A 19,047-nucleotide genomic window follows, 5' to 3' on the forward strand; every position below is an offset into this window, starting at 1 on the left:
TCGGCCAGCCAATCGCAGCACACTCATAACTAGGGGCAATTTAGAGTGTTCCAGCCTATCCTGCGTGTTTTTAGGATATGCACGCAAGCCCGGGAGAACATGCAAACTCCACACAACGAGGAACCACCTGGGATTGAACCATCGACCCTAGAACTGTGAGGCTGACACACTAACCATTCAGTCAACGGCCTTCCCCCACAAGGAGACAGAACAACCAATCATGCTCATAACTAAGGACAATTTAGAGTGTTCAACTAGCCTAGTGTATGCATGTTTTTGGCATGTGGGATACCTGGAGAAAACCTGCACGGGGAAAACATAAACTTCTCACTGAGGCATGTGTGCCAACCACTCTTTCACTGTGCCAAATTGATTATTATTCTATAATCAATTCAGCTCTCTTTTAGAACATTTTACGACTGCAATATTGCTGGGTTGCCATGTTGGGGATTAAGGTTGTGAGAAAACTGTCTTGAAATCCAAGACTAGTAAACCAACCTGGGTTTTTTCTCCTCTTTAGTAAAGGGTTTCAATTTATAATTATTTTGCTTGACTATACTCAGTTGGTCTCAGCCACGTTATATATGATCTTAGGTGGGTGAAAATGGGGACTAGAAAGTTGCCCGTATAGCGAAATTTATAATAAGTAGCAGAATGGCTATCATCGTACTCGGTCGTTTGGTCGCCCGGAAGGTTATTGATCATTACCATTTAAATCGTTGCTCAAATTCCCTAAATACAAACTGCGATATATTATTTAGTCATACTTAATGCCCTATTAATTATTAGGCTAAAGAAAAGCTCAAAATTTCCCGTACTTTTATTGTGTTTTGTTGGAGAACTTGTTAAGACGTCCCTTCCTAAGGGGACAACTCATGTACATACAAACTCTTATACACTCACACGTCCACTCAGTGAAACTGCTCAGGGCCATTGTTGGCTTTTATTGATGCGTAGACCGTGTTGTTTTACCTTGTTTTGTCGCCGGTCTTTTGGTCGCCCGTTGTTTGGGTCTGGGCGACCAAAAGACCGCGACCAAAAGTCCGGCGACCAAAAGCCCGGCGACCAAAAGACGGCGACCAAAACACGGCGACCAAACGACCGAACACGGGCTATCATACAGCTACAATCCAAACATGTCTCAAAAATTGTAGACATCAGCAAGCTTGTTTCTTAAACAGCATTTTTTTTACTGTTTCAAAAACGATGCCCTGCATCAACAAAAAATACTGAAACAGTTAGTACATACTAATAACTGCTTACCTGTAATGAAACAAACACGAGTGTATGGACTATATTTGGCCAGAGTAAGATCAGCTGTAGAGATGTATGAAGGCCAGAATCCCCATCCTGTATTACTATTGTTTTTATCATTATTTTAACTGTTATCAACCAACAGCGTTAGACGTCTAATCTATTTTGCCAGGGAGAGAGCAAATAAAAACATGACGGTCCAACCAGTTTAAATTACGTAATTGTAAATCTCTCCTTGTCAATGGTAGTGTTTCCCTGTGGAGCTCAGACTTCCTGTTTTCTGCTGGTTGTAAATCCCTGAAGACTGGTGACTCCCTCATTAGTATATGGAAGCCCCAACATTCACATAGACATGGAAATCAGGCTTCGACACTAGTGCTTCCAAACATCAGCGTTGCTATGGCTGACTCAGATGAAGTATCTGAATCATCAAAAGACGACGTGCATTTTGATACTTTTTGTGTGAATGATAATTACAGAAATTCAAAGATACAAATTAAACATTGTGTACATGTGGTATAACAGCATCATTGTAGATTAGATTAGATTGGATTAGATAACTTTATTCATCCCGTATTTGGGAATATTTTATTGTCACAGTAGCAAGAGGGTGAGAATGCAGACAGGAAAAGACATTTTAGACATAAATAGATAGGTAATAAATAATATATATGTATAAATATACATACATACACAGATGGACATGTATACATACATGTAACAATAGATTTTATTTGTAAATCACTTCATATCACAAAAAGATATAGTTCTGCAACATAGTAAGTAAAGTAGGTAAGGTCTGAATAAAATAAAAAAAAATGAACCTGTTAGAGGAGAAAACTGAGACTGGTTTTGGACTTGATTCCCAGATTTTTGCTAAAGCAAAGATATTCCTCAGCAGAATCAATGTATGGAAAAAAAATAGAGAACTTAATTTATGTTTTCAACCTTGCTTTGGATTATGGGAGCTCAGCAACTCATCTGTGGTCAGAAACATTATGCAAATGCACGCCGATGTCACAGGAATGGCAGTGTGCAAGTATAAAAAGTGAGCTGCCTTTCCTGCAAACATTTTAGCCGACACATCTCAACGACTCTTGCTTTTTGAGCATCTACAATTCCAACTACAACATCACCATGAATGCCAGGGCAATACTGGTGAGTACAGAGGGTTGTTTGAAAAGCTGCTGCTTCATTCATCTCTAGTAACTATGCCTCTTTTCAATCTATAAGCAATGTTAAAATCGAGGCATTGTTTCGGTGATGTTATGTTAACCTCATTTGATCTCTTCTCTCTTCAATATATATATATATATATATATATATATATATATATATATATATATATATATATATATATATATATATATATATATATATATATATATATATATAACAGCATACTTTGGTCTTTGTGGGGAACATAGGCAAATATTTCAAGAAAGTAAACACTATCAGCTCACAGTCACTGTTGGTTAGCTGACTAATTTGTTTTTAGTCAAACGTGCTATTATGAAATGTTCATTAACACAGCTAGCGAGATTAGTGAACAGCCGAATAAAATATGTACATTTTAGAATAGGACAACATCAGCATCAGCTCATCTCCAGTGTTGTGCCTTTGTATAAATTTGGACAACTGCAGTGCTCCACGCTAATTCAAGTTCATGTTGATGCAATTCTTGTGCTTTTCTGTTTCCTTTTCCAGTGTTCCCAGATGTTTCTGGTTTTAATCCGTACAGCGAGCGTCAAAAATCCTTGCTCACATGGATGCAAAATTATTCCAAAACAAAACTATCAGCACACACGCATCAAACACGTGTCTGATTTGGGAGACTCTTCAGTCGCTCCCTGGGAACTGAGGTAAATTATCCTCCAATGTTCACTAGATGAATGTTAAGCCTACTAAGTTCCTAAAGACATTTTCTAAAGACATTAACAAAAAAGAAATCTCTCAGGATGTTAATTTGTTTTACGCATTCATTTTTTGTATGGTATCTGTTCTCATTAGCCTTGCAGTTTAGCTGGAGCAGTTTTGACAATTTTTACTTTTAAATTAGTCAAACAGAAAATGCCCCCCCCCCCTATCCCCCAGATCAAGTATGCAAAAAAATCACCTATTTACTCTTTTGAGCAACGCTATGTTGCTACGGAAATGATATATCTCTGTCCTCTACGTCCAGTTGCCACTTCCTCAAAAATATTGTTGATAATTTACATTTTTCTCCACGATTACATTTTTGAAAAAGTAAATTCTCTTTTAAACAAGACTATATCTGCTGGGATATACACGATAAAAAGAATTTTCTATTCCTTCAGGAAGCTGTTAAAAGAAACTTAAATGTCTTTTTTTTTCCTTTCATCCTTTCTGAAATAGATTTTTTCACTAACTTCTTCTGCATGAGGAACCAAATTCAAAGCATTGATATATTTCTGACCTCTGTGAATTTGAAGAGTAATAGGGGAATCTGATCAGTTATCACAAAATTCCTTTTGACGCCTCTGTGACCTTTGACCTCCTCCATTTCAAACATATTACAAACATATCCTGGTAGTTTTATAATACACCCTTCATTCACACTAGGTTATCTTGAACACACACATGGACAACCAGACATAAGGTTCTGAATATATTGTATAATTTCAACCTACTGATGGAGGTAATGATGTATGTAGTAATAGTAAAAATCATTGTCAAAGTACAGCGAACCAGACAAAAAAGTATTGCTTCCAACTTTTGACCTAAATTAAGGCCGAACAGTAATCATAATAAATAGAATTACTACCATATTTTTCAGACTATGAGGTGGATGTTTAAAGATAAAAGAGCAAATAAATGCAGTTTCATGATGCGCTAATGTGCCTTATAAACGAGTACACCTTATCCATTTATATATATATGTATATTATATATATATATATATATATATATATATATATATATATATATATATATATATATATATATATATATATATATATATATATAATATATATATATATATATAATCTACCCGCTTATAAGGCGAGCCCTATAAGTACCACAACATTAAATTTTGATGACCATGTTGATAATTTGAAATTAAAAAGGAGAAATGACTGCTCCTTCATAGTTTTAATTTTCATAACCGTTATATCTTAATGCTGTCATCATAAGGTTCCATTTCATTGCAGGATTAACAATGCTAAAGGCAGAGAGCCCGCGAACATACAATATGCTGTTTGCAAGAATTGCACCGTGGCGCACATGGTGTCAAAACCCATCTACATCGAGATCTTGGTCTACAAGAGAATCAGCCAACAATTCTTGTGCCGGTGTCCTTACCAGGTAGCCGTGGGGTGCACTTGTGTTACCACCCCACAAGCATGACTGTCACACGTGGGGTGAGCCTGTCATTCTCGTTGTACTCTAGTTGAACGCTTCCTCATCCTTTTTTCTACCAACCATTGCGGTTCAGCTTACTTTAGCTTGTCTCCACTCAATCTTTAACAGTGCGCATGTGGAATGGGAAGGGGCGGAAGAGGCAATGTTTAGCAACTACACTGCAAAACAATGGAGAGGAATTCAATTTTCTGTCACTTGCTCGCAAATGTTAGAAATTTCAATTTGCAAATCATTATTCTGTCTCATTTTGTGCAGTACATAACTTATGCAGGTCCATACTACACTTTGCTTTGGATATGCAAGTAACATTAGAACATTTTGTCAAACTAACTAAACTGCACAGTTGCGTGGAAATGAAGATTAAAGCAACAACGCTGTTATAGTTTTGTCTTCATAGGAAGGGGGTACTATTTAAAAAAACACTATGGAAACAAAAGGTTTAATGGGGGAAATAACATTTTTGATAGTATTCGGAGGGTCGTTACGTTTGCCAACTAGGCTGCCATAACTAATCGACTAATGAATCGACAGTTTTTCTGAAAAAAGGGAAGAGTACACATTTTTTCCCTTTTTTACATTTATTTTTCTACACTTTTTTTATTTTTTAGAAAGATTAAAACAGGAAAAATATGTTTTTTCTTTAAAAAGAGCAAACATTTCCTTTTGTCTACCTTTTAATGACTAGTTTTTCATGAAGGAAAGACAGTAAAATGTATATTCTATTTATGTTAAAAATGAAAAACTGGAAATATATAAAATATATATATTTTTTAAATCTCTATATTTTTCTACCTAGAAACAGACTGAAAAAAGTGTGTATTTATGTCTTTACAGGGAGAACCAGTAAATGTTCTCTCTAAAGCTATCATTTTTATTTGAATTTTATTTCATGAAGTCAACACACATGATTTACTTTCTCGGGCTGCAAAAAAATATGTGGTGAGCTGGGCCTGCCCCCCTGGCCCCCATTTTGACACCTGTAGCCTAAAGTCATAATTTCGTCAGGTGGCATCTAATAACTTCATGCAGGCGGATTAAAATCAGCCAAAGAACAAGTAAAATCAAACGTGTAGATGAAGCAACACTAAGATAAATGAGTGGATGAAAATGTACACATTCATTCAGGCATCAATTTCAATTGAACCAAGTATTTGCGCATTGTAACCAATGCCATGATGATGTTACCATTATGCTGCAATTGTTTCCAGGAAGGAAAAATAATGGGCATGCTTAACGTGGATTTTAATGAAATTCCAAACTACCTCCAAGGACTTGAAAAGTCTTCATTACTGTAGTATCACTTTGAAGTGAACAGTTAACCTTTATACTGAGCCTTACATAACAATATGCTTCTGAATTGTACTTGGGTATGCAATAAAATTGTATTCATTGTATCATGGTGGACTGCCAGTAAGCAACTGTACTGTAATCTATCTGAAACTTTGAAGATCAGCACATGAACAGCACCTCCCACCCCCTGAGTCTGTGGAGTCCCTCCAAAGCTCTTTTAGCAATAGACTGCGGCACCCTCATTGCAGGAAGGAGCGCTTCCGCAGATCCTTCCTCCCATCAGCTGTCAGGCTCTTTAACAAAAAAATGGTGTTAAGATCTACCGTATGCATGCATGTACATCTATGTGTATGTATGTATATATGTGCTTATATATGTATGTGTATGTATGTATATATGTGTATGTACATATATGTGTATGTACATGTATATGTATATATATATATATATATATATATATATTTCAGCAACACTCTTATTTATTTATATATTTATTCATGTATTTATTTATTAATTAACTTACTTATTACCTATCTACTTATGTCTAAAATGCCTTTCCTATTTCTACATCCTCACCCTCTTGCTACTGTGACAACGAAATTTCCCAAATACGGGATGAATAAAGTTATCCAATCCAATCCAATGCACACCTAAAAAATAACTTCTTCAGCGAGCACTACATAGTAATACATGGATCAAATTGTTAGTTATTCACTTGTGTGGAATAAGGTGTGACCCGAAAAATCTATTTCGGAGAATGTTCAGCAATAGTGCAGAGAGTAAACTGGAAGAAAAACATTCATTGAATCTGTGGAGTTCCTAAACAATGCAATGATGCAAAGATGGATGGAAAAGATTTAGCTTATGAATGTGTTACTTTTAAATCTACTGTTTGACAAAGCAAATCAAATAAAGAATTCATGTTGGTAACTGAGTCTACGTGAAATGTTTTTTAACCATTAGATTTTGCATGATCACAGAATTAACTCATTAGCTGCCTTTTGAAGGCGAAAGATGTCCAAACATTCTCTCGCTGCCAGCCCCTCCCAGTCCAAAGGAATTGGACTTCTATCGTTGTCAATGGAACTGAAAGGTCATCATTCAAGGCTGGCCATCCCAGTCCAAATTGTTTTGAAATGTATCGCTGTCAATGGGAGTGAATGAGTTAAACACGCTGTGTACAGCTCATTCACATGACAACGTCTTTACAAATGTTTATTTCTTATTTCGCCAAAACAAACCACAATTTTAACCCATACCATTCATTTCCAAAGGCACATTATACATAGTATTTCAGCTTCAAAGAAATTCCCATTTTAGATTTTTCCCCTTTTTGTCCAAAAATCCATTTTTTTTTATACCAACAATTGAAATTTCATCCAGCATGCATTTCCAATTGTCAGTCTTGATTTCTTATCCCAGTTCTACTACACAGAGGGTCACACAAAACATTTCACACATATTCAATTTTCATATATGACTCCTCTTTGGATTTCAGCATTAAAGGTTATATTTTCATAGGACTACATTTTGTAATGCAGGAATAAACTATCAATAGGGCAGTCATTTAACTCCATGGATCTGTAGAATTACAAGATGAGCATTCACTCAGTTGTCCCTGAATTGGTTGTCTGTTGTTGTCGATGGCAGGTAAAGTCAAAAACTAAGAAAGTACTTTGAAGTGCTACCATAGCCAAAGTTTACTTTTTACATACTAATTTATTTGCATTATTTGCTTTTATGATTTGTTTCCATTTTCAATTTTATTGATTCATGAATATATCATGTACTAGTGTCTAACAATTAAAAAAAAGGATTATAATTGAGACCCAGTGTGGACATTACTACATTTTGAATCACTTTTATACCAAATGTTAAAATGACAAGATGGTAGGCCAACCAATGTGGACACAAGATCTTTATGGGTTTTTGTCTTTTTTTATTATTATACTACAAAAAATATTCACTACCCTTATAAATAGTTAAGGACCAACATTGTTGAATGAAACTTAAATAAAAAAAATGTTTAGATTTTGGTCCTACCGGAGTCAACTTTGTTACATTTCAGGTTGTATGTGATATGTTTCAACACAGCATCCCGAAACAAATCGGAATTTGACATAAACGTTTCTAATAGCTTCTTCTTGGATTGGTACTGATGGAAAAGGCCCTTGATCACCATCTTGATGAATTTATTATAGAGGACCATGTCCATAGAAATCAGCGAATCCAAATCAGTCCCCTTCAAAACTTCCCTGTAGACTTTACTGATGATCGACTGCACTTCGTGTTGTTCCATTGATTTCCTGACTTTCTTTGGGAACTCTTTCACCAGAGTCATGATAAGCATGTTTACAAGGCTCATTGCCAGCTTCTCCCGTAGTGTTGTCGTAATGGCAACCGATCCGGTGTTAGACTGAATTATATTTTGGTGGTCTGCAGACACTGAGGCCCCTTGCTTTGGTCGGGTGCCATGATGTAAACAGGATTTGTCTTGGCCTTGGTTGTCAATTGAGGACTTGAACATGTCAATGACATTTGAGGTAGCACATGGTGCATTGGTGATGTCCTTTCTGGACTCCAGCTCCATCCAAAGGAGTATCTGCTGCAAGAACATGCCAATAGAATCTTCTACAAAGTTATATAATACATCCAGGTGGTGTTTTTTCTGTTTTCTCTGCCCAGGTTTTTGCTTGTTTACAAATTCAGAGGGACAACATTTCTCGTTCACCTTCACGTGATTAAAAATTTTATACCTCAGCTTTTTGGAAAACTTGGTCATTTCTTCATTGAGGTTTTCATGGAGTTTTGTGGCTTTTTTTGCTGCTTTAGCAAAACAGTTGTACAAATCCTCAACATCGTCCTGGATTACCTCAAAATTCAAAGGAGCCACGTCGGAACCTGGGCGCGACAATTTAGGATCAAATGCAGAATCAGTGCTGCCCTGGAAAGTGACCAGGTACTCTGAGTCTTTCCACAAATCTGGACTGACCACATCGGCCATCATTTTGCGAAATCTTCTTCTCGAGAACTCAACAAATCTCTTTTTGCGTGCGCTTTCTTCTATGCGAGAGGAAAAAAAACGCATCACTGTCTTCTGAATCCACCTCTGATCAAACCTCACTGAGCTCTTGCTGTTACTACTGTCCATTTCTGAAGGATTGTGAACATCACCACAAATTGTTGGAGGGATTTCAGGTTGGGAACTTACAGGTTCCATGTCCTTGGATGCTAAACATTTGTGTAACATTTCAATTACTGCTTCAGTTGTGTCATCAAGACTCATATTTGACTTTAGAGCGCAGGATGATGTCAGATTCAGAACTTCCTCAATCTGAGTCAGCTGGTCACCGTGGCCCTTTTGGACTGATGGTTGACGCCAGCACGCTCCGAACCCCCCTTTTCTTGCCTCGACATGATCGAGATAGGTCAACAATGCACTGCCAGAAAGACGAGCCATCTGGTAAAGCCCATTGAGATTGGTAGAAGTGGCAGGGAGGTGTGTGAGCGTCGTTAACTGTTCAGCGTTCAAAGTACTATTTAACCTTTTGGAAAACTCATCTGCTAACAGTGAATCCAACTTGGTGGCATTGTCGCACTGTATTAACGGGATTTTAAGAGCGCTCTTCGTTGTGCTCTGAGGGACGGGAGCCAAACGATTAGCATCTGTGTCACCGATGCGCTGCAGAAACATTGGCATGATGAATTTCGAGGCATCACTACAGAGTTTTTGACTCATCTCTGTGCACATTTCCGCCAGTGTGGTCCCTGCTCTGGAGTCAAAATGGCCTTGAGACAATATGCGCCACTGGGCTGGTGAAATGTTCTCGAAATGTTTCGACAGCATCGGCAGGAGAATCTCCTGGTCCACCGATAAGTTGGACAGCATTTTTCTTGTGACTTGTCCCACTTGTTTCGAAATTGACAGATTACTCAACTGTTCCAAATTTACAACCTCTGAGGTTGGTCATCATTCTACCAGTGTACATTTTTAACTCTATGACACAGGAATATGTTATGATGTGACTCAGCCTCCCTTGCATGAGAGTAATGACATCAGTAAATACTGAAAATAAAACTGTAGCCCACCCACCAGTCTAACGCCATCATCAAATTCGCTGACGACACCACTGTGGTCGGACTCATCTCAGGAGGGGATGAGTCGGCTTACAGAGATGAGGTCAACAATTTGTCTTTGTGGTGCTCGGTGAACAATCTCACACTGAACACCACGAAAACTAAAGAAATAATCTTGGACTTTCGCAAACACGGCACAGATCTGGCCCCACTCCTCATAAATGGAGTATGTGTAGACAGGGTCCAGTCCTTTAAATTCCTGGGGGTCCACGTCACGGACAAGCTCTCATGGTCTACAAACACCACGGCAGTGGTGAAGAAGGCTCAGACACGACTCCATTTCCTCAGGGTGCTCAGGAAGAACAACTTGGGCTCCAATCTTCTGAGAACCTTCTATAGAACCACTGTAGAGAGCATCCTGGCGTACGGCATCACAGTGTGGTACGCTGGAAGCACGGCGGCAGACAAAAAGGCCATGCAGAAAGTGATTAACACTGCCCAGAGGATTGTCGGCTGCTCTCTGCCCTCACTTGAAGACATTGCCAGCCCGCGTTACCTCAGCAGAGCCAAGCACATCATAGGGGACCCTTACCACCCTGGTCACAATCTGTTCCAGCTGCTGCCCTCTGGCAGACGCTATAGGTCCCACAAAGCTCGGACAAATAGGCTTAAGGACAGTTTTTTCCCCACATCCATCAGACATCTAAACTCGCGCTAACATACACACATTCCCTTCTGCGGCATATGAATAGATGTTTGGTTGGTGATCTGCCTCCTACTAGCTGACTTGAAGGAAGGTAAGTGGCAGACAGTGTGCGGTAATCGAGAGGTAAGCGACCTGTATCCACAACAGCGGAATGTCAAATTACAAGTCCGTAACTTACACTTATTTAGGTCTTTTGCCGATTAAACGTAGCTTATGGAGAAGCACCATCAATTTCGTCACACGCAGTTTCTGCGTGTGATGACAAGTAGGCTTTTTGTGTTGTGGTAATGACGACATGGCCTATGTCCGATTATTATTATTATTGTATTTCTGTATGGTGAGAAAAGGGAACAATAGTTTTAGCATTAAGACATATATAAAATGCCATTTATTGAGCATGTACAATTCTTGATACTAAAAAAACATATTGGTCGATCACTAGTTCCTTTTCAAGATTTTTCTTTCTGTATATGCTATATAATGTGTACAGTGTAGTACAACTGTTTTGAGTTTGGTGAAAACGATTTTTTACACATGAAAAAACTAGAGAAAAAAAATGGTAGGAAATCTTTATTCTGCAGTGCATTTGCTATAGTTGTCATTTAGTTGTTTGTATTTTACATGTTACTGAGCAACATTCCAAAACAACAGGAATAAAAACTTCTTCTGATGCCGTTCCTCATACTACACACACACTTGAAAATTGTAAATGAGGTCATTCAGCATGTGGTACAACACTGCTCATCTGTAAACTTGGGAAGAAAAAGCCATCAGATGATCCAAACAAACCAAAGAAAATGTTCAACACCTGAGCTTTTGTCATCATATATTATTCATCTGTTACATTACTTGTCTTGCTTTAGAAACTACTATAAAAACTTTAAAGCGCAAGGGAGATCTGCTTCATGCAAGTCAAATTTAATATATTTACACTATACACACTCATAAGGTGCCTTTTCAATCACCCCCAGGGATACATTTCATATACACACACTGCATTAGCACAATTATCAACTTTGAACACAGTGCGACACATTCATGAGAGCCGAATTGCCTGAAATGTTGTCCAGACGACTGCGGCGGATGGCATGTGATCGCTTTAAAACTCCTCGTGAACGTTTTTGGCATAGTCCATCAGTTTGCTGCCAGTGAAGTACTCACTGTACTTGAGAATCTCGTCCAGTTCCAGACTGTGGTTCTGGTTCTCGTCGGCCACAGCGATCATCTGTTTGGCTTCGTTCAGAGCGTTGTGCTCGTTCATTGGATCCATGTACTCCTGCCACATGGGAAAATGCCACAAGTTTAGGCTTAACCTGGATTTTTTTTGCATTCTCTCATTTTCTTAGTTTTCATTTTCCCAAAGTTGAGTCAGGGCATTTGGCCATTCAAATTCTTGAAAAATAAACTATAAAATAAGTTGATTTTATGGACATTCCTCAATAATATTGGTCTTTTTTTCTAATTTATTCTATGGTGATATTCATGGTGGCAGATTTCAAATTGCCATATTTCTTTTATACGCGTTCTAATTTTCATGCTACGGCAATGTTGAAATTCTTATAGGAGTGGTATTTTATGCAGATATTTTTATCCGATATCAGTTTACCTCTTCAGTTCTTTTGTGAATTGTCAGCATTAGCTTGTCATAGTGGATTGATTTTCATGTATTGGAGCAGTTTGTCACATTTTCCCTATTGTTGATTTCCTGTGTCGGCAGCTGTCTTAAACAAGGCATTGCAGATATTTTGCTATCCGTAGTTACTTTGGCCCTGTTTTTAATACGCATATATAGCCACTTTGTTAAAAATATCACTTTGCATTACCTTTACACATGTACAAATCTGTAGATCTTACAGAAAAATACTAAAGTTAGATTTGGATTCAACATCCCACAATTATAATATGTTTGTATGGAACTGCATCATCTCCTTTCCAATAAAACTTTAGAAGGGGTTGCAAATCCATACTAATGTTAGCTTTTTTCGGGGGTAAGAAGCAAGCTGTTTCTACTGATTAGGGGAATCAGATCTGAATATGCTTTATTTTCATTTCACAACCAGTTGCGGAATGTCATTGGAGCTTCTCCCTATAAGTGTAAAAGATAGTAAAACATCCAATATAGAAAACAAATAATAAAAGTAAAAAAGCTAAATAACAAGTTCAATATATAAGTTGCATGAATCAAGACTATCATACATTTATAAACAATAGGAGGACATCAATTGGCGTTACCCATTCTTTTAGAAAACTGTTTAAAATCAAGTACAGGATATCATGTGAGTCATGCGATTTTTCTACCATGATGATAAATGTATGTTAAGAAAAGCTCCGTGCGTTTTCGTGGTTGACTTATTTTTTACTTTTAAATATTCTGAAGCACTCTTGTCTCTTAATTTTATTTTGTATGTGGATTATAGAGAATTTTAAGGTTGGATGTACAATTGCCACTAATTCTGGAATGATGTGTGTATATTTGGGGATTTTTAAAGCAGTACCTCTGAGAATCATTGACAGTGTGTACCAATTATTATAAGGGGGGGGAAATACTGAAATGCATGGTGCTTGGTTGAAAGACGAAGCAAATGGCAAGAGAGCATTTAGAGTGATAAAGCACCTCCAGTTCTTCCATGGTGACAATGCCGTCATGGTCGCCATCGAGGACTTCCAGGAACTCCTTCCTGCGTTCTCGTACCCAATCGTCATCGATGTCCTGACCCTCCTGGTTCATCACGGTACCCATAGGCAGGGAGATGAACTCTGACAAGGTCAGCTTGTGGTCGCCATCCTGGTCTGCGGCACAAGCACAAAATTAACTGAAAAGGAAAATGTGTCATTGATGCAATGCACTATCCCAAAATTATGTGCCCAGACTACCCTGGGTTGCTTGCCTCTCATCAGTCTCTCTCATGCTGCAAACAAACACCCAAAGGTCTGGTCCTGGGATCAAACCCTCGATCTCAGAACAATGAGGCCGACGCGCTAAACATTTGCAACACTGAAATTTAGGACTGGGTGATGGCCTTAAAAAGAAATCTCCAATCTTTTCACCCCAAATTTTATTCGGGATTTGCCTTAATAATAGTTATCTTTTCTAATGGAAAAATAAGAAAACTCAGCAAAATTTCAAAACAAGTATGTTTTTTAAAATACTGGTAATGTAATTTCTAGATTTACTTTTTTGGCAAAGAGCAACAACAATTAAGTATTTATTCATTTATTTATTTTTAGATGATTTAGCCAATCTAAAACTAAGGAAACACAAATGTTTCTATTGCTCTAATGATGTTAGTGCCGTTTCATAAATTAACTCATTGTTTGCTAGTGACAATGATGGACGTCCAATCCATTTTGACTGGGAGGGGGGAGCAGCGACCATTCACTGCCAGCTTCCCTCCCAGTCGAAACGGATTGGATGACTAGAGCCGACGATGGTACTAAAATATGATAATTGAATGCCACCCATCCTAGTAAAAATGAATTTGATATCTGTCAACATCCATGGCAATGAATGAGTGAAAGTAAAAAGTCAAATTTCTGTGTTTTTTATGGAATACAAGTGAAAGTGGGTCAGCACCTAAGTCACGCATGATCTCCTTGACCATGTATTTCAGCATGCCTCTGCTGTGCTCTGGGTGCAAGAATGACAGGAACTCCTGCTCGTTGAGTAGGTGGTCAGCTGGTGGGTTGTCAGCCTGAAACCAGCGGTCCTTCAAGCTCTCCAGAACTTCTTGAGCTGCAAATGGCAGCATAAAAACAACAAAACGTTGAAATAAGGTTTTAAATATTCTCTATAGTTCTCTACTTACTTTCATCGTCCAGTTTAATATCTTCCGTTTTCTTGATTTTCTCTGCAAGTTCTTTTTCATCAAAACCTTTGCTGGCAAGAAACTTGATTCTGTATTCATCCCAAGTCACATGACCTGAAAATTGTAAATTAGGAGGGAAACTAGTATTCAAAAAGTATGTAAGTCGCAACTTTGCAATTGATTCATCACATTTTGATTTTGCAATGCCATTAGTCCATTCCTAATTAATTCACCTAATTATAACACTATTTAAATATGCAAATAGATCTTATTGACTGACTGAATCAAATTACACGGTCACAATTACGAACAGATTTACATACAAAACAATTAAAAATAAAAACAGAAAATATTCCTTGCCAAATTTGAAAAGACATACAAGAAGCATATGCCTGTGAATGTTGTTATAGGTCTTTCAAGAAATGTGGTCATGTTTATATTGGTTAATATTTTTTGAGAGTAAAATCAATGGTAATTTTCATTAAGGCTTGATTGGCATCATATATTGTACCTTAGCATTAAGTTACCAGGCACATTTGGAAAACAAAATATATTTCGGCTTTCAATCTTCCGTATGTGTAATTTTCCTTTTTGTTTGTGTAATGCGGCATAATCGGTGCACCAGAAACTTGGCAAATGGTGATAAAGTTGCTTGCAAAACAAAATGCAATGAAAAATGCATTGTGTACTTTTTTTAAAAACATTTTTAATATTCATAATCACATTTAAAGCGTTAAAGTATTGCGCTAATTGACAAGAATTATTTTTGCACACCAATTTAGCTATATTTTGAAATGCCTTGCTTGTGCCGCGAGAAATAATCTGATAAAACTAATCCATGTAATATGGTGGAAAAAAATAAAAAAAAGTAGTTCATTTCTGTTTTGGCAACATTGCTTTCTTCTTTTAATGTTGAAATTGTCCAAATTAAATTGTGTATCCATACAGAATGTTCACACACACTTACCGTCACCATCTGGATCGACAGCATGGAAGCTGTTCTTGTTCTCTCTCATGGCCTCTTGAAAATGTTCCTCCGTCTTCTCCATAATCCAGCGCTGCATCTCCTTGGCGCTTACACTTTGATCATTGTTGAAATCCACTCTGTGGAAAGAGGTATATAAAAAAAGAAAATTTCAATGTGATTTTTAGATTTTGAGAGATGAAAATTTTACTCCCCTTTGAACCCACAAATGAGTGATTTTGCCTTCATGAACCAAAATGTAACGTGCATGTATGTAGATGCCCGGTCTCAGATAGATAGCCCTGTATAGGCTTGAAAACACATCTCCGACATTGCTGGAGTGCACGCGCCATTAGACCCCACATGTTGCAAAATTACTGTGTTTTCTCGCACATTAGCCACCCCCGCATATAAACCTGACCCTTAAATTTGCCTTAAAATCGTAGATTTTTACAATTTCTCTCGTATAAGACGCCCCTGATTCACAATTTTCACCTCAAAATTCATGGTTTTGATAGGGAATACAAATGTGTTACTTTAGAGGGAAAATGATCGCACGTGGCATTTCTGATATACATTCATACTTTGAGATACGAGCTTAATGCGTTCCGGTACCAAGCTCTCATGTCGATTTACTCCTATCTCAAATAAACGGTAGAAATAGAACTAAATACAAATTAAATCGTTCCCACCCTCAGAAAAAAACAGGATATTACAATGGAAAAACATTTTTATTGGTTGTAATTCACCATCTACTGACAGAGTAGCAAATAACTAGTGGTTATGATGATTAATAATAAAATGAGACATTATTCAATACAACGGGGAGTTTGCGGATGGGAGAAAGAGAGAGACTTGACGGATACGCTCGTAACGTAACATAAACTTTAAAATTAACTAAAATTAACTTAGATTCCTAAAAATACACACTTAAAAAGTTTTCTTACGTTACACTAAACTTAAACCTTATTGTGCAATAACCAAGGCAAAGAGGTTAATGTATTCTACCGCGGCTTTCGAGGCCAACTTCCTGCTCCTCCATACGTATTGGCGAGCCAGCTCAGTCACACGTACACTACTCATGTTTTTCGATTATTTCGTGCTTAATATCGATTGTCATCATACGCCTTTTCTTCGCACTGCCCTTCATTGCACCCGCTCGCTTTGGAACCAGTGTTTTCCTTAATTCTCCACTGACTAACGCAAATAAAACACGGAAAAAATGCAACGCTCCCCCCAGAGCTCGTAGAGATCTTTGCACGAGGGAGATGCGGCGAGAGAGACAGTGCGCTGAAATCATAACCAGCCTCTCGCGGCCTGGCCACTTGGCTGTCCTCGGATGCTTGTATCTCAAAATTTGTCTTGTATCTCAAGGTAAATATTTGCTCGGAATTTTACTCATATCTCAAATCCCTCATAAGTCGGGGCACTCGTATGTCAAGGTATTACTGTACTGTATGAATCTAAAGGATAGTCCGCTGGATTGCACATTCCTGTTGCCTGCACGTAGACAAATTCAAAAAGGAAGTCATGTCAGCAGTACAACCAGGAAGTGTGTCCGTAGCGGTCTAGTCTATCATCTCAAGGTAAGATGGCGCCGCCCTGAGCGAACAATGGCAGGTACAAGTGAGTTTTTTCACGTTTCATGCAAGACAAGTTCATTTTTTTCTTGAATTTCATTTATAGACGTCAAAATAAATTTATCTTGCATTATGGCGTTTCGTCCTTGTCACCTTGCAGTTTCGTGTATGTCAAGTCTAATTTAGGCGCATATAAGCCATTTTTTAACGACAAATACAGTGTATATGTGAGGAAAATATGGTAGTTGCGTTATTACATACTTGGAGAAAATGTCAATAAGCTTCTTTCTGTTCCGCCTTGGCTCAGAATCCTCTTCAAACTCCTCCATATCTTTACCTAAGAACACCTCTTGGTGGAAGTCCTTGTTGAGGTGGCCATCTAGTTCCATCTTCACGCCGTTAAGGTGTCCCGGTGGAAGAATCTCATTCTCTTCCTTGTTGGTTGCAGGCTTGTCTTTTGGAGCGGGTACATTGGCTGGCCGAGCATTTACATGGATTCCTAGCACCAATGTCCACAACAATAGTGACAGTGCAAGGAGATTTGGACAACCAAGATTTGCAAATACTCCCATTATTGCCTGAGAAGAAAGCATTACATCAGAATGAAAATAAGATCTTTACAAATGAGTATATTCCATATTCCTGCAGTAGTGCAGTAGTTGCACTTCACCCAGTATGAATGAAACGTAAATTGCTGTCAGTGGCAGGCAATGAGTCATAATCCAATGTATCTTTTTCGTTGGTTATTCTCATTTTTTGCCAGCTGCATTTCTTTAAGTCGGATCAATGGTTCAAGTTGTTCTGAATTCAAAGAGTATTTATTTTTTTATTAGGGAGGAAGCGACTGCGTGTCCAGAGGAAGCTGCCAACATGACAGACGCTTCCAAAACGCTGTCAACTTAACGCCCAGTAGGTCAATGCTAAACCCCAGTGGTTTATTCTGCGGTAAGGTATATTTCAATATAACCATACTTACCAGTGAAAAACCTTTGTAAACGGCTACTCTGTCAACGACGTCGTAGGAAAGTCACAGGCTAGCGGGTACTCAAACTAGTGCCGAGCAGCTAACACCAAAGCGGGACTACGACTACGTCAAGGTGATCTTGACAAACTGTAGACGTGGCTTTCAAACTCACTGTCGTGTACATCTAAAATCAGATCGGCGCATTCGGTAACAACAGTGACAAAAAACAATCGTCTAGAAAGTTCTTAACTGGTCGAAGTAAGAAACACGTCAGAGTGGCTGCAATTATGCTTGTTGTGTCAAGCCAAATAGAGCTACAAAGAAAATACAGACAGGAAGTTGGACTTTCACATTAAGGTACAATTTAACTGCATTAGGCTCGAGGGAAAAAAAAATATAAATACACACAAACACACACACACACATTTATATATATATATATATATATATATATATATATATATATATATATAATATAAATAATATATATATATAAATAACTATATATATATATAAATAACTATATATATCTATATATCTATATATCTATATATCTATATATATATATATATATATATATATATATATACATATATATATATATATATATATATATATAAATGTGTGTGTGTATATATATATATATATATATATATATAGTTATTTATATATATATATATATATATATATATATATATATATATATATATATATATATATATATATATATATATATATATATATATATATATATATATATATATATATATATATATGGTTGGGTGAGTGGTTAGTGCGTCGGTCTCACAGTTCTGGGGTCCTGGGTTTAAATCCAGGTCACGGTCACCTATGTGGAGTTAGCATGTTCTCCCTGGGCCTGCGTGGGTTTCCCCCGGGTACTGCGGTTTCCTCCCACATTCCAAAAACATGCATGGTAGGCTGGCTGATTGAACGCTCTATTTTGCCCCTAGGTATGAGTGTGAGTGTGCATGGTTGTCTGTCTCCTTGTGCCCTGCGATCGG

The 19,047-nt window shown here is 37.6% G+C and overlaps 1 protein-coding gene across 1 annotated transcript; it reads right to left on the reverse strand.

Moving 5' to 3' along the window:
- Nucleotides 1-11,266: 11,266 nt before the first annotated feature.
- sdf4 (stromal cell derived factor 4) lies at nucleotides 11,267-18,383 on the reverse strand. Its single transcript, XM_077598213.1, has 7 exons — nucleotides 18,038-18,383; nucleotides 17,323-17,639; nucleotides 15,485-15,621; nucleotides 14,518-14,631; nucleotides 14,286-14,444; nucleotides 13,326-13,501; nucleotides 11,267-11,987 (listed from the first exon to the last, which is right to left on the reverse strand). The coding sequence occupies exons 2-7, from the start codon at nucleotides 17,631-17,633 to the stop codon at nucleotides 11,811-11,813; spliced, it is 1,074 nt and encodes a 357-aa protein (XP_077454339.1). The 5' UTR covers nucleotides 17,634-17,639; nucleotides 18,038-18,383; the 3' UTR covers nucleotides 11,267-11,810.
- Nucleotides 18,384-19,047: the final 664 nt, after the last annotated feature.

Source organism: Stigmatopora argus, chromosome 1 (genome assembly GCF_051989625.1).
Source record: "Stigmatopora argus isolate UIUO_Sarg chromosome 1, RoL_Sarg_1.0, whole genome shotgun sequence".
NCBI classification, from domain to species: Eukaryota; Metazoa; Chordata; class Actinopteri; order Syngnathiformes; family Syngnathidae; genus Stigmatopora; species Stigmatopora argus.